The sequence below is a fragment of the Oncorhynchus nerka genome, linkage group LG19 (assembly GCF_034236695.1).
Source record: "Oncorhynchus nerka isolate Pitt River linkage group LG19, Oner_Uvic_2.0, whole genome shotgun sequence".
Lineage (NCBI taxonomy): Eukaryota > Metazoa > Chordata > Actinopteri > Salmoniformes > Salmonidae > Oncorhynchus > Oncorhynchus nerka.
Window position 1 is genome coordinate 8,119,338 of NC_088414.1, and position 14,000 is coordinate 8,133,337.

Consider the following 14,000-nt stretch of genomic DNA (forward strand, 5'->3'; position numbering starts at 1 on the left):
CAAAGAGCAATTGAGACCTGGCTGAACGAACACTGTTGTTGTATAAGTTGAACGTTTTTGTAGTCTCTCAATTTACAGCAGACAAGTAGCCTACCTTATCCAACCAGTAGTAGGGGTGAAGCAGTGTTGTTATCCTTATAAAGATATTCTCTCTAAGAACCTATTTTCTGTCAGGCAGTGGCTTTGTGTCATTATAGGACATATGGTAGGATGCAATTGACAGGTGAGATACCGAACAGCTATTTCACTGGCTTGGCGTCGAGGAATTTCATTTATCCAGTGACGACATTGCGTCGGAAGCCTTTGATTAGTTGTATATGCTACAAGTGTCATCTCTGATGTGAGATAACATTCATGTTGAATAGTACAGTTGGATGTGTAGATTAATAGTATTAAAACATCGCACATCCAGGTACTTTCCGCAGGTGCTGGAGTTGTAGACAAACTCATGGATAACTCATTGTAGGCCAACTCATGGATAACTCATTGTAGGCCAACTCATGGATAACTCATTGTAGGCGAACTCATGGATAACTCATTGTAGGCCAACTCATGGATAACTCATTGTAGGCCAACTCATGGATAACTCATTGTAGGCCAACTCATGGATAACTCATTGTAGGCCAACTCATGGATAACTCATTGTAGGCCAACTCATGGATAACTCATTGTAGGCCAACTCATGGATAACTCATTGTAGGCCAACTCATGGATAACTCATTGTAGGCCAACTCATGGATAACTCATTGTAGGCCAACTCATGGATAACTCATTGTAGGCCAACTCATGGATAACTCATTGTAGGCCAACTCAGGCCAAAGCTGCATTGAGCACATTGGCCACATTTGTAATTACCCTCCGGAACCTTGCCCTTTTCTCCCTTTGCTTTTCTCCCTTTGCTCTGGTGGGGGACCTGTACGTGGGGGATATTTAAAAATGGGTTTCAATTGTGGGTCAGTATCAATAATGTACTAGTGCTTCCTGCTAATGTCCTTAAATGCCTTCCCCCAATGGTGAGTATTGGGTGAAGCATGATGGGACATGTTCTGCTTTTACTTCTGGTTTTAGGCTTTCCAACTGTGTTAGTCCTTGAAAATGATCATTGGCATGATGTCACTGCACTGCCCCTATATACAGGACCTTCCACCCCCACCTGGGATATGGATGCCTGATGAAGACCTAAGGGGCGAAACGTTCTAAATAAATATCACCTGGGATCATGAGCAGTAGTATAATAATATTAGCATGTTGCACGGTACAAAATGCCCCTTTTTTTAAACAAGGTTTCCCTCCCAACCTATAATTCACTTATCCCAGTGCTTTATCCACCGGACTCACCCACGCACTCCAATCAGGTAGCGTGCCTCCCTCCTCAATCAAATTGATTCTCCCCTTTTTAACGACACGCTGACTCATCAATCGTCATCAGCTCGCTTTAATGCCTCCTCTTCACTCCCACTGTTGATCACTTCAGAATCACCTCATAACCCTTTTCACTTCTCTGTGGCGATGAGCACTGTGTTTGTCCAAGGTAAGTACGGGGGGGTGTTAGGTTGATTCGTGGTGTCAAATGGCGGCCTACTGATTTCCACTCAACGTGTAGTCTTACGATTGAATGAATCGTCGTTTCCTTTCCTCTGTTTATTCTCTAAAGGACACTACTTTTGGCTCTAGTGCCCGACGTAGGGAATAATCATCCTCATTGTTAAGAACGTTCTCTATAGATGTACGTTTCATGGGTGTTGGAATTACCTGGAGAAATATTAGATTTTTTGTTAACCGAACATGCGACAAAACATTATTAGCCTCGACCAGAACATGGTCGACTAATTCAGCTTCAACATGAAGAATGACCTCAACATTACCTAATAGTACACGGCTTCAGGGACTTGCCTAAAATAGGAGAGGTGTGTTTGTCACAGACAGGACATGGGCTTTGTTACCAATCATCTGACATGGTTCCCTCTTCAGGATGACGTGTTTGGACCTCAAGGGCAGCAGGGCTACACCATGGACACCCTCCGACAAGTAAGTGCACACTATATGTAGAGGATACCCCTGAACCAATCAACACTCTTCCTATTGTGTTACTTTTAATTATGACCTTTTTATCTTAGCCTGCCTGGTGAATGTTTTCTTCTTGAACTGCGCTGTTGGTTAAGGGCTTGTAAGGAAGCGCTTCACGGTCAAGTCTACACTTGCTGTATTCGGCACATGTGGCAAATACTAGTTTGATCATTTTCACATTCCTAAAAGATGGTCTCCTCAAATTGGTTTGTTTTGCTACTATAAATTAGAAATGCATACCATAAAGCCCATGGAATAGTCATAGGCCCATACAGTTTGGAGTAGTTTAACAAAACGAGGGCAATAATTCTACAAATCGATCATACAACCCCACCATAACTGGAAGTGCCTGCCTGTCCCATCTCGGCACATGCATTCCCTGACCCATCGCTTTTTTCTCTACCGCTATAAGTAGAACGTTGCCCTGCCCCAGCCCAATACCCTGAGTAGAGCTAGCTCGCTGAGAAGTAAGATATTGACCCAGTAGCAGTACCTAGAAGCACCATCCTCCTCCCCACCAGTGATTTAATGAGTTCTAATTAACAAGATCTGCCTTGAAAGAGATTATTGTTCAGGCCTATCTATTCTCACGGTGGCCCCTCTTGCCTCCACCAGGGTCCCCGGTGCCTCGCAGTGAGGTTTGGAGGAGTGCTGCGTCTGTTATACTGGTATTATTAATAGCTCTGCTGGGTGGAGTACGGTGGGGGAAGCTCAGTGTAGTAAAGCTCCTCAGTCCGGGCCCCAGTGGGCTCTTGACCTTCATCGCTAGGCTAGATACTGTATGGTACGGCGTCCGTTGACTAGTTGAGGAATTGCAATTTAAAAGAGTAATATGTGAGACTATTAGTCGAGTTCTACCGTATGTACAGTATACAGTGTTTCCATATGAACTTCTCAGTTGAGGACTGAATGTGAAGAGGCCCATTTGAAATATTTGATACCCAGAAATCTCTCCCTTTCCATGACCTGTGAAATAATAAGAACAGGCCCATTTTTTTTGCGATTCCATTTACACTGAGATAGAATTCCATTTACACTGAGATAGAATTCCATTTACACTGAGAGAATTGAATTTGAGAGAAATGTAGACATTTTGGGGAGTTCCTCCTGCCACCTGCAGGTTCTCCGGTGGTACCGCAACTGTCTCGTTTCAGTAACCGGCTCAGACAGAGCCGCAGAATGAGGTCAGTCGGCTGTCTGTGAGAATTTGAAATGGTCTGTTCCAAGAGATGTCGTACGGAGAACAACAGCGTGACTCATAGAGAGCCATTTTATTATACGGACTGCAAGTCCTTATCAGACGTTAGATGAGGCCTTTCATATAAATGTCTCCTTCGAACGCACTAACGCAATGTATTTTTTGGTTTGAGTTCAATTTACTCAATGTTCTTAGACTTACTGTCTATCTGCCTGGATGTAGATATGGAGAGAAAATGGATCTCACTGTCGAATAGGAATACTAAGGACAAATGTTTTTGAACTGGGGTTATATATCGACTTTTTCAGATTCTACCTCGACGTTTACCAAGGTGAAGTGGACTCTGTCGTGGTCCTTCAGACCCGGCATCGCTCCGTAAAGAACCTATTGCACATATAGTGTACCTCTATAGACAAGAGCCCTAGTCTAGCCTTTCCTATTACATGGTATATAGTGAATAGGATGTCATTTCAGATTTGCCCTAAGTCACAGTGAAGAAAGCCTAACCCTTACCGGCCCAGCTACATCAGTGGAACCTGCCAAAAAACCCACCACCATCTAATAAAACCTCATTGATTCATCTCTGAAATTCATCCTCCACACTAGTCAGAGGACAATTATTTCCATGATTTTGTTGCTTTGGGGGCAGTGGCAATGAGTCGGTGGATCCAATCCCCCTGGCCTGCTGCTTTAGACAGAGCACCTTGCTGCTGGTAAATCAGAAGCTTCTACTGAAATTTGCACTCTTGTTCTGTCACATGTTCATCTGTATGCCGGGCCTGCAGTTTAGCTTACCCTTTGGCCAAATTTGTATTATTATTTTTTTTTCTCTTGCTGGATTATAGCCTAGTATATTGTTCTCTTGTTCTAAGTGCTGTGAAAGTATGAATTTGAGTACTGTGAGCGTTTTAGATACGTCTTCTTCTCTTCTTTTTTTAAAATCCATTTTGTTGGAAAGCCAACTCTATACCAACACCTGTCTGTCTCTGTGTGTGTCTGTCTCTGTGTGTTTTTGCCAGGTGCCTTCGTTGAACGGTCAGCTGGGCGGTCCGGTGCGTGGCCAGATGACGTCGTGCCAGACGCCCATGGCCCGCCACCCCTCCAGAGAGCAGCTCATCGACTACCTGATGCTCAAGGTCTCCCATGGCCAGCAGCCCCAGGGGCCCCCTCCACCACGGGCCGACCACGACACACTACAGCAGGAGGTAGGGTGGGGGGGGTGGATGGATGGAGAGTTACAGTTCAACGAAGCTCCTTATCCCTACTCCTGGAGAGCTATAGGGTGTTTAGCCCACAGCTACAAACCTCATTCATCATCAAAACCTTGATTAACTAAGATGAGGTCAAACACATGTGTTTTAGTGCTGGGCTTGAACTACACCATATAGGAATAGAGTTGTTGACCACTGTGTTAAAGCAAGCATAGCACTTAGTAATTGTTAATGGTGGTTTGTTTGTTACATCAATTAACTGGCTAGACTGAAAGTATTCAGACCCAACATTTTGTTAAGTTACAGCCTTATTCTAAAATAGATTTTTCCTCCTCAATCTACACACAATACCCCATAATGACAACGCAAAAACAGGTTTATAGATTTTTTTTGCTTATTTATTTTAAAAAAATATATATATATAAAGTAACACATTTACGTAAGTATTCAGACCCTTTACTCTACTTTGTTGAAGCACCTTTTGCATCGATTTCAGCCATGAGTCTTCTTGGGTGGTACGCTACAAGCTTGGCACCCCTGTATTTGGGGAGTTTCTCCCATTCTTCTCTGCAGATCCTCTCGAGCTCTGTCAGGTTGGATGGGGAGCGTCGCTGCACAGCTTTCAGATTTCTCCAGGGATGTTCGATCGGGTTCAAGTCTGGGCTCTAGCTGGGCCACTCAAGGACATTGAGACTTGTCCCGAAGCCACTCCTGCATTGTCTTGGCTGTATGCTTAGGGTCATTGTCCTGTTGGAAGGTGAACCTTCACCCCAGTCAGGTCTTGAGTGCCCTGGAGCAGGTTTTCATGAAGAATCTCTCTGTTCTATCAACGGCAGTGTGTTATATAGACTTATTTCGGAAACATCAAGGATGGAGAATTTTGTTCTCATGGTCTGAGAGTCTTTAGGTGCCTTTTGGCAAACTCCAAGCAGGCTGTCATGTGCATTTTACTGAGGAGTGGCTTCCGTCTGGCCACTCTACCATATTGGCCTGATTGGTGAAGTGCGGCAGAGATGGTTGTCCTGGAAGATACTCCCATCTCCACAGAGGAACCCTGGGTCTCTGTCAGAGTGACCATTGGGTTCTTGGTCACCTCCCTGACCAAGGCCCTTCTCCCCCGAATTGCTCAGTTTGGCCGGGTGGCCAGCTCTAAGAAGAGTCTTTGTGGTTTCAAACTTCTTCCGTTTAAGAATGATGGAGGCCACTGTATTCTTGGGAACCTTCAATACTGCAGAAATGTTTTGGTACCTTTCCACAGATCTGTGCCTAGACACAGTCCTGTTTCTGAGCTCTACGTATAATTCCTTCAACCTCATGTCTTGGTTTTTGCTCTGACATGCCCCGTCAACTGTGGGACGTTATATAGACAGGTGTGTGCCTTTCCAAATCATGTCCATTCAAAGGAATTACCACAGGTGGACTCCAATAAAGTTGCAGGAAATATCTAAAGGATGATCAATGGAAACAGGATGCACCTGAGCTCAATTTCGAGTGTCATAGCAAAGGGTCTAATTATTTATGTAAATAAGGTATTTCTGTTTTTTATTTTTTTGTACATTTGCAAAAATGTCAAGAACTTTGTCATTATGGGGTATTGTGTGTAGATTGAGGAACATTTTTTTAATTTAATCCATTTTAGAATAAGGCTGTAACGTAACAAAGTTGAAAGGGGGAAGGGGACTTTCTGAATGTACTGTATGCGACTCATATTCAAAGTAACGTCCCCTGTGAAGGTAATGTCTGCTGGTGTCTGTTTTTCAGTTCCGGGTCAAAGTGGAGAAGAACCCAGAGCTCGGGTTCAGTATATCAGGAGGAGTAGGAGGACGGGGAAACCCTTTTCGTCCGGACGATAATGTATGTTCACTCATCAGCCCTCTTTTTCCCATAGCAATATAGTGTTGTCTATTTTTCCAGCCTACTGCATGTGACATGTAATCTAAGCACTTACACAATTGAGGCCTCTTACGTTAAGCATTGCATTATGTTAGTAGTTCACTGTGTAGCAACTCGGCTTGTTACTGCATTTGTACGGATTTTGCAACAATCGGTGAGTAAATGTCACTAGTGTTAACCAGATGGGCGTGATTCGTCTGTCTCTTCTCTCTCAGGGCATCTTTGTGACAAGGGTCCAGCCTGAGGGACCTGCCTCCAAGATACTCCAGCCTGGAGACAAGATCCTCCAGGTGAACCCAATAATACCATTCCCTCTATTTCCCCATCACTATAAATCTATACTGTAGCGATTATTTGCTGAACACGTTTACCTACTACAAAATACCATACACATCAGAGCCAAAGTTACCATCTCGGTGTTGAGCTATATCTCTCCTTGTTTCCCCCCAGGCAAACGGATATAGCTTTGTGAACGTTGACCATGGGAATGCCGTGGCGCTGCTGAAGACATTTCCCACCACTGTGGACATGATCATCGTCCGAGAGTTGGCGGCGTAGAGCGAGACAGACGGGACTGTGGAGAGACGACCTCCAATCCTTCTTGTTTTTATATACAGAGGAGCCTGGTCTATAAATAGAAGAACTGAAGTGCTTTATGGGGAAGATAACCTTCTAGAGCTTTTGGGATAACGGGGGCCGAACCACTGCATCAAGTGGACTTAGTGAGGGAGGAGAGGGACCTGGGGAGGGGGAGCAAACATCTGGAAGCATGCGTTGTCGTCTTAAAAGAAGAAGTCACTGTGGGATAGCCGGTTATTTTTTACACAGAGGTCGCTGCAGAGACGGCGTGTGCTCCAACGACACAGAGATCAACAAAAAGTGCTTTCTGTATCGTTAGACTTTCGTTTTTTTGAAGAAAAGAATATTCCTACATCATTCCGGAGTTGTAGTTGCTGTAGTTGAGCATTAACTGTAGTTGACCACTAGAGGGCAGGGCTCCGTCTGTCTCTCTCTGCCCTCCTTTTTAAATCATGTATTTTTATGTGATTTAATAGATGCTGAGACAACTTATTTGACCTAGGCAACATTTGATCTGGGGGACATTGTTATGTGCTTTCTTGTGGAGATGAATGTAGTTAGTGCTGGGTTGTGCTTTCAGAACGATGTTTAAGAATCCCCCCCCTCCCCCTCCCCGCCTACTTGCAATTGTGACAGTTTTCGACCAGGTCCTGTACATGGTGGATAGTTGAGAAGGACAATTAATTTGCTTCTGCCTCCATAAAGCCTGTGAGCCACACACTGCATACATTTATTATATACTGTCTGCAGTCTAGGAACAGTTTTAGTAGCCTCTGTGGAACCACTGGCTTGGAATATCCCTCACCTGAAAATACCTGCCTGTGCCGTCACTGAACTGCTGACAGACGAGGACACTCACTCCGTCACTGAATCAGCTACTCCGGTTGCTACCTACTTGGATGCTGTAAAACACTCTTCCTATGTGAAATGGAATTGGGACTGGGATATTGAACAGATCATGATATTTCTTTTGTTGGGGAAACTGACTGGGAGTAACAATATAGGAATGTCTTTGCTTGGCCTTAATTAGCCTAGCCAGGATGTGGGATAGTGGGTCAGGAGGCAGAGTGGTAATGTCAGGTCACCAAAACATGTGTTGAGACCATGGTCAGGGTTTGGGGAGGTGCTGGTGGGAGTGACGCCCTATTCACCAAAGTGCGCTACATACTAGTGGTGCACTATATACAAAGGATATAGGGTGTGATTTGAGATGCAGCCTGTCAGACTCCGCCCCTTCCACTCAAGACTCCGAGCAGGTTTAGGCCTGGTCTCTGGGCACCTTCCACTCAAGACTCCGAGCAAGTTTAGGCCTGGTCTCTGGGCCCCTTCCACTCATGTTGGTAAGATTTTAAAGGGCTTCTCCCTCAACTCAGCCACTGGTGACTAGAAAACACTCACAAAACGGTTTGAGATTAAAAAGGGGTTTATGTCTGTCTAACATATTTTTGTTTAAGTGGGAAAACAACCATAGTTTGCCTTTTTGTGTATAAAAATCATATTTTTTAGACATCAATTTAGGCTTTTCACTCTCTTTTTGTGTTGGGATAGTGTTTCATGCATGGACTCTTCGCTCTACGCTGAGGGGATTGAGCTGTTAAGTGCCATAGACCTTGAACTGTTTGAACAAGGGGGTGGAGGGAGTGACTATCCTGAGACCCAAGCAATATTCACATATTTCTCTTCACAACAAACTAAACGCTCTCTTCTTGAGTACACCCCGTGTGACTCGACACAATGGTTTAATAGCAATAGTCAGCGGCTTTATTTTCATTCAGAAAGACATCCAATTGCATTTTTTTTTACCTATAAAAGGGAAAAACGCAAGAAGAAACCCTTTTAGTGATCGCTGATTGTTATACAGGATTTTATATTGTAAAGAATCTTTTCTAATGAAAAAACAACATGGGGAGTTACATTTTTAGCAAAGAAAGTCAAATGTAAAAGTCTGCATTGTATAATAGTGAGTGCTCTTGCGTCACTCAGCCCTAGGCTTACATATGAGTTGCAGGCTTTCCCAAACTTGACTGCTCGGAAAACTGTTCAAACCAACGTGTATCTGTGCAAACATTAATAACTTTTACCCCAATTATAAAATAAACTCAATCCGAGCTGCAAAGTCATTTGTAATGTTTCTAATTGAATAGTGTCACAAGTTATAAAAATGCATTTAAAACCTTTTACGCGATGTCCACTTGGTGTAGTCAACAGTCTATAGATGTATGTGTTGTTTGCATGAATTCACCCAATGAATTGTCTATTTTGAAAATTTAATCCATGAAACCTTTTAGAAATATTTCCTATAGAAAGCAAACGATCCAATTCAAAGATCTCTACAAGTTATTACCCCACTGAACTTTTTTTGTAAATCGATTGTAATGCAAACACTGAATTGTGACAGAGCGTATATAAAGTACTTATCAGAGATTGATCATTGTTTTGTTTTTTTCCCACACATTTAATGGCAATGTCGTTATCCAAATCCTTCGCAAATTCCAAAAGGTATGCATGTAATTCATTGTTACTTTATGCGTACAGCTAAAGATTATACTCATGTTACTGTCAACTTGTGACTCGAATAGAAAACATTGTCAATGTTTGCTCCCCTTTTTTCCATTTTGAATTCCAACTGAACATTGCCCCCAAATGAAACTGTACCGTTTTTTTTTTTTAAGCAACTGTAGACCCAGTGGCTCATAACTGCAGATATTTGTCATTGGTCAATGTTAGCCTAGAGAGGTAACATATTGACTTAAGGTTTCCCCCCTGCAAGATTACTGTACATCATGTTTTAAATTAGAACATTGTAATTATGCTTTTGTGTTGTTTTGTTGTGGGCACTGTGTTATTTTACTTTCTTTCTGGGAATAGGAACAATCTAATGAGATTTCTTGGGTCAATGTCATATTTAGACCTTGTACAATCTGGGACTAAAACCTAGGGGGTCACCTGTCTGCCATATCCAAGATAAACTGGTCTTCTCTTCATTCTCCCACCTTGTTTTAATTTATTTAGCTCAGTCTCCTGTGACTTTTTAGACATTACTAATCAAAATGTAAATACTTTTTTAAAAAGTGAGGAAATCAATTAATCATGGCATTAGTCACTCAGAGTTTGTAAAACCAGCAATAAATTGCAACGCAGACACAACCCGTTTAATGTATAGCTATTTCAAAGGTTTCTCTGGAAACGGCTACAGTAAGATGATTGATATGCATTCATTCAACATTCCAGATTTTGTATATAACAGTACTGTTTCTGAGTTAACCTGTGGAAAATAAGAAATAAACTAATGCTCTTTACAATAGTTTTTTTCATTGAATGACGTTTTCTCCTTTCTTTTCCCAAAGGCTTGTATTCCTCATTCCAGACTATGACCGTAATATGTTGAAGATAGTTGTAAGAAATGCTTCCTAAAACAATACAGCCATGTATTAGGATTAAGAATATATTTGGACTAGATAATGCTGAACAAGGTTGGAATTCTGTTTTAAATCAATTGAACAGAAGACAAGTAGTTAATTTGACACCAAAGTAAAATAAATCAGTTGAAATTGCTCTGTGGCTGTATTAGACTTCAGCATTGCATTGGGGGCATACTTATGCAAAGTACAGCATTACATATGCATCTTGGGTCCATGAAATGGGGTGTCAGCCTACTCCGTAACACCCACTGAACACAACTGTGAAGAGTTTCCACAAATATTAGCGTCTTAGCTCTGATTGCTGGACTTTTAACTGTGGGAAATCAGCTCCATCTAGTCAGCCTATTGTATGTAACGACTCAAGACCCATAGGTATCAGCCTACTCTGTGACACCCACAGAACGTAACCCTCCCTGAAATCTGAATTGACCCCCTCCCCCTAATTTTGACCAAGACTCCTCAATTTCACCAGAGAAAGCATCCAAGCGAGCGAAACTGCTCCCCTCTGTTTTAGAATGTGTATGTATCTGATGCCGTCATATTATTTTCGGCCAAACAACATCAGAGACATGGGCTACAGATACTAAAGCAGAGGGGCGCTGTTTGTCTCACTTGGATGCTTTCTCAAATTTGAAGGAAAATTATAAAACATGGAGCCTGGCTTCTCTTGGCATCCTCCATGAATACAAGCCACTTTGTAGGCTGAATGTCATTATACTTATGGTTTTTGTAGTAGATGCCCCTTTCCATTGGGCTCCCGAGTGGCGAAGCGGTCTTAGGCACTGCATCTCCGTGCAAGAGGTGTCACTGCAATCCCTGGTTCGAATCCAGGCTGTATCACATCCAGCTGTGATTGGGAGTCCCATAGGGCAGCGCACAATTGGCCCAGCATCGTTCGGGTTCGGGCCGTCATTGTAAAAAAATGTTCTTAAATGACTTGCTTCATTAATTGAAGGTAAAATAAACAATTGAAATGGCAGGTGCACAATGCATAGTTCGGATGGTGGATTTTTTTTGGGAATAGATGAACATGCGCAGGTAACCTACTTTATGAAGTTATTTGTTTGACAATCAGATGAAAGCATGACTGGTTGCGGTCATAACACATTAAAAGGTAATACCATTTTAAAGTGAAATTACATGCCCACATAGGAGATCCCGTACCAAAAAAATAGACACCCGCTGAATGTCAAGGTATAATTTGCATTTTGGATGGCAGGAAATGTGAACTTACTGCTGTCATCAAGGCAATGGGTGGCTATTTTTAAGAATTTCAAACATATTTTGATTACCACATGATCCCATATGTGTTATTTCATAGTTTTGACATCTTCACTATCATTCTACAATGTAGAAAATAGTCAAATAAATAAAAACCTTGTCGAAAATTTTGACTAATACTGTATATAAAATTTTACTTTTGACCACTTTTTCTCCCCAATTGGTAGTTAGTGTTGTCCCATCGCTGCCTCTCCCGTACGTACTTGGGAGAGGCGAAGGTCGAGAGCCATGCGTCCTCCGAGAAACAACCCAGCCAAGCCGCACTGCTTCTTGACACAATGCCCATTTAACTTGGAAGCCAGCCACACCAATGTGTCGGAGTAAACACTGTTCACCTGGCAATCGTGTCAGCATGCATTGCGCCCGGCCCATCACAGGAGTCACTAGACTGCGATGGGACAAGAACATCCCTGCCGGCCAAACCCTCCCCTAACAACACAGGGTGAATTGTGGGTCACCCGGTTGTAGCCGGCTGCAACAGATCCTGGACTCGAACCAGGATCTCTAGTGGCACAGCTAGCACTGCGGTGCAGTATCTTAGTCCACTGCGCCACTCGGAGGCCCAGTGCAGCTTTTGACATTATTGATCATAGTCTACTGCTGGAGAAACTTAGTTATGGCTTTACACCCCCTGCTATAATGTGGATAAATAGTTACTTGTCTAACAAGACAGAGAGTGTTCTTTAATGAAAGCCTCTCCAACATAATCCAGGTAGAATCAGGAATTCCCCAGGGTAGCTGTTTAGGCCCCTTGCATTTTGCAATCTACTAACGACATGCCACTGGCTTTGAATAAGGCCAGTCTGTCTATGTATGCGGATGACCCAACACCACACATCAGCTAGTACAGCAACTGAAAAGACTGCAACACTTAACAAAGAGCTGCAGTTCGTTTCGGAATGGGTAGCAAGGAATAAGATTGTCCTAAATATTTCCAAAACTAAGAGCATTGTATTTGGGACAAACCATTCACTAAACCCTTGGGAAAATTGCAGTTGGCTCAGAACAAGGCAGCATGGCTGGCCCCTTAAAAGTACACGGAGAGCTAACATTAATGACACGCATGTCAATCTCTCCTGGCTCAAAGTGGAAGAGAAATTGACTTCATCATTACTTGTTTTTGTAAGAGGTGTAGACAAGCTGAATGTACCGAGCTGTCTGTTTAAAATACTTACACACAGCTCAGACACTCATGCACACCCCACAAGAAATGCCACCCGAGGTCTTTTCACAGTCCCCAAGTCCAGAACAGACTATGGGAGGTACACAGTACTATGTAGAGCCAAGACTACATGGAACTCTATTCCACATCAGGTAACTGATGCAAGAAGTAGAATCAGATTTAAAAAGCAGGTAAAAATACACCTTATGAAACAACAGGGATTGTGAAGAGACACACAAAGGTACAGACACATGCATACGCAGACATTGTGATATTGTTGTGTGGTGGTATTGAACATGTGTTGTGGGTATGTGGTAGTGTAGGGATGTTATGGATGTACTGTTTTATCTTTAGTTCATTCAGTACAAACATAGTTCACTGTTTTATCTTTTGTTTTATATGGAATGTGGGTGCTTTGGTATGTTTGGATCCCAGGAAGAGTAGCTGCTGTCTTGGCAGCAGCTAATGGGGATCCCAAGTAAATACAAGTACTTTCAAAATCTTAGCTAGCAAGCTAGCAGTCATCATCATGAATCAAGTCGACAATCTACTGGCAAATCCTTTTCAATCCTTGTCATATGAAGATAAATTATAATCACTAGCCTGCTATACAGTGGAGTGGGTGTGTGGTCCAAGTCTGGGTTTAAGGGACTCTTATCCAAGCTTTAAAGGATAAACATTCAACAGGGTTTTTTTCAGAGTTCCCAGTTGTCTTGAAAGAACCATAAATCCAGAGAATGCCAGAGTTTGATGACCGCTGCACAACCTTCCTGTTCAAGTGAGCACAACAAGGTCCAAAAATGTATTGTATGCTGCTGCATAAATGATGCAATATGCCAGGGAGATATGTATCCTGGAGCTAAGAATGTAATACTAAGTGTATGTTGTGTAGTAAACCGTTAGTAGCCCATGTGCCTCACCCTAATAATTTGGTCAATTTTCCCCTCATAATTTAGTCTACTGTTCTGACTTGGTAGTCCACATGTAGCTTATAGCCTGTTTCAGAGAAGTGTAGAGCTTTCGTAAGAGCTTTAATTGTCATTTAATTGTAATATGCCCCCTTTATTTATCCTACTGTTCTGACTTGGTGTACAGGGAGAATACTGTAAGAATAGCCCATGTTGTGTCGCTGTACATTTAAAAAGTGCTGAACAAATAGTTACTCTGACTACGTCCGTCCTAGCTCA

At 42.6% G+C, this 14,000-nt stretch overlaps 1 protein-coding gene across 4 annotated transcripts in view; it reads left to right on the forward strand.

Moving 5' to 3' along the window:
- LOC115147154 (erbin-like) overlaps window positions 1-10,252 on the forward strand; it is a 121,189-nt gene extending 110,937 nt beyond the window's left edge. For all 4 annotated transcript variants that reach the window (XM_029689201.2, XM_029689203.2, XM_029689202.2 and 1 more), the window contains 5 exons: window positions 1,972-2,028; window positions 4,285-4,470; window positions 6,238-6,330; window positions 6,585-6,659; window positions 6,820-10,252. In XM_029689201.2, the coding sequence (XP_029545061.2) occupies window positions 1,972-2,028; window positions 4,285-4,470; window positions 6,238-6,330; window positions 6,585-6,659; window positions 6,820-6,927 (519 nt within the window). In that variant the 3' untranslated portion in view covers window positions 6,928-10,252. The remainder of the gene's footprint in view (window positions 1-1,971; window positions 2,029-4,284; window positions 4,471-6,237; window positions 6,331-6,584; window positions 6,660-6,819) is intronic.
- Window positions 10,253-14,000: the final 3,748 nt, after the last annotated feature.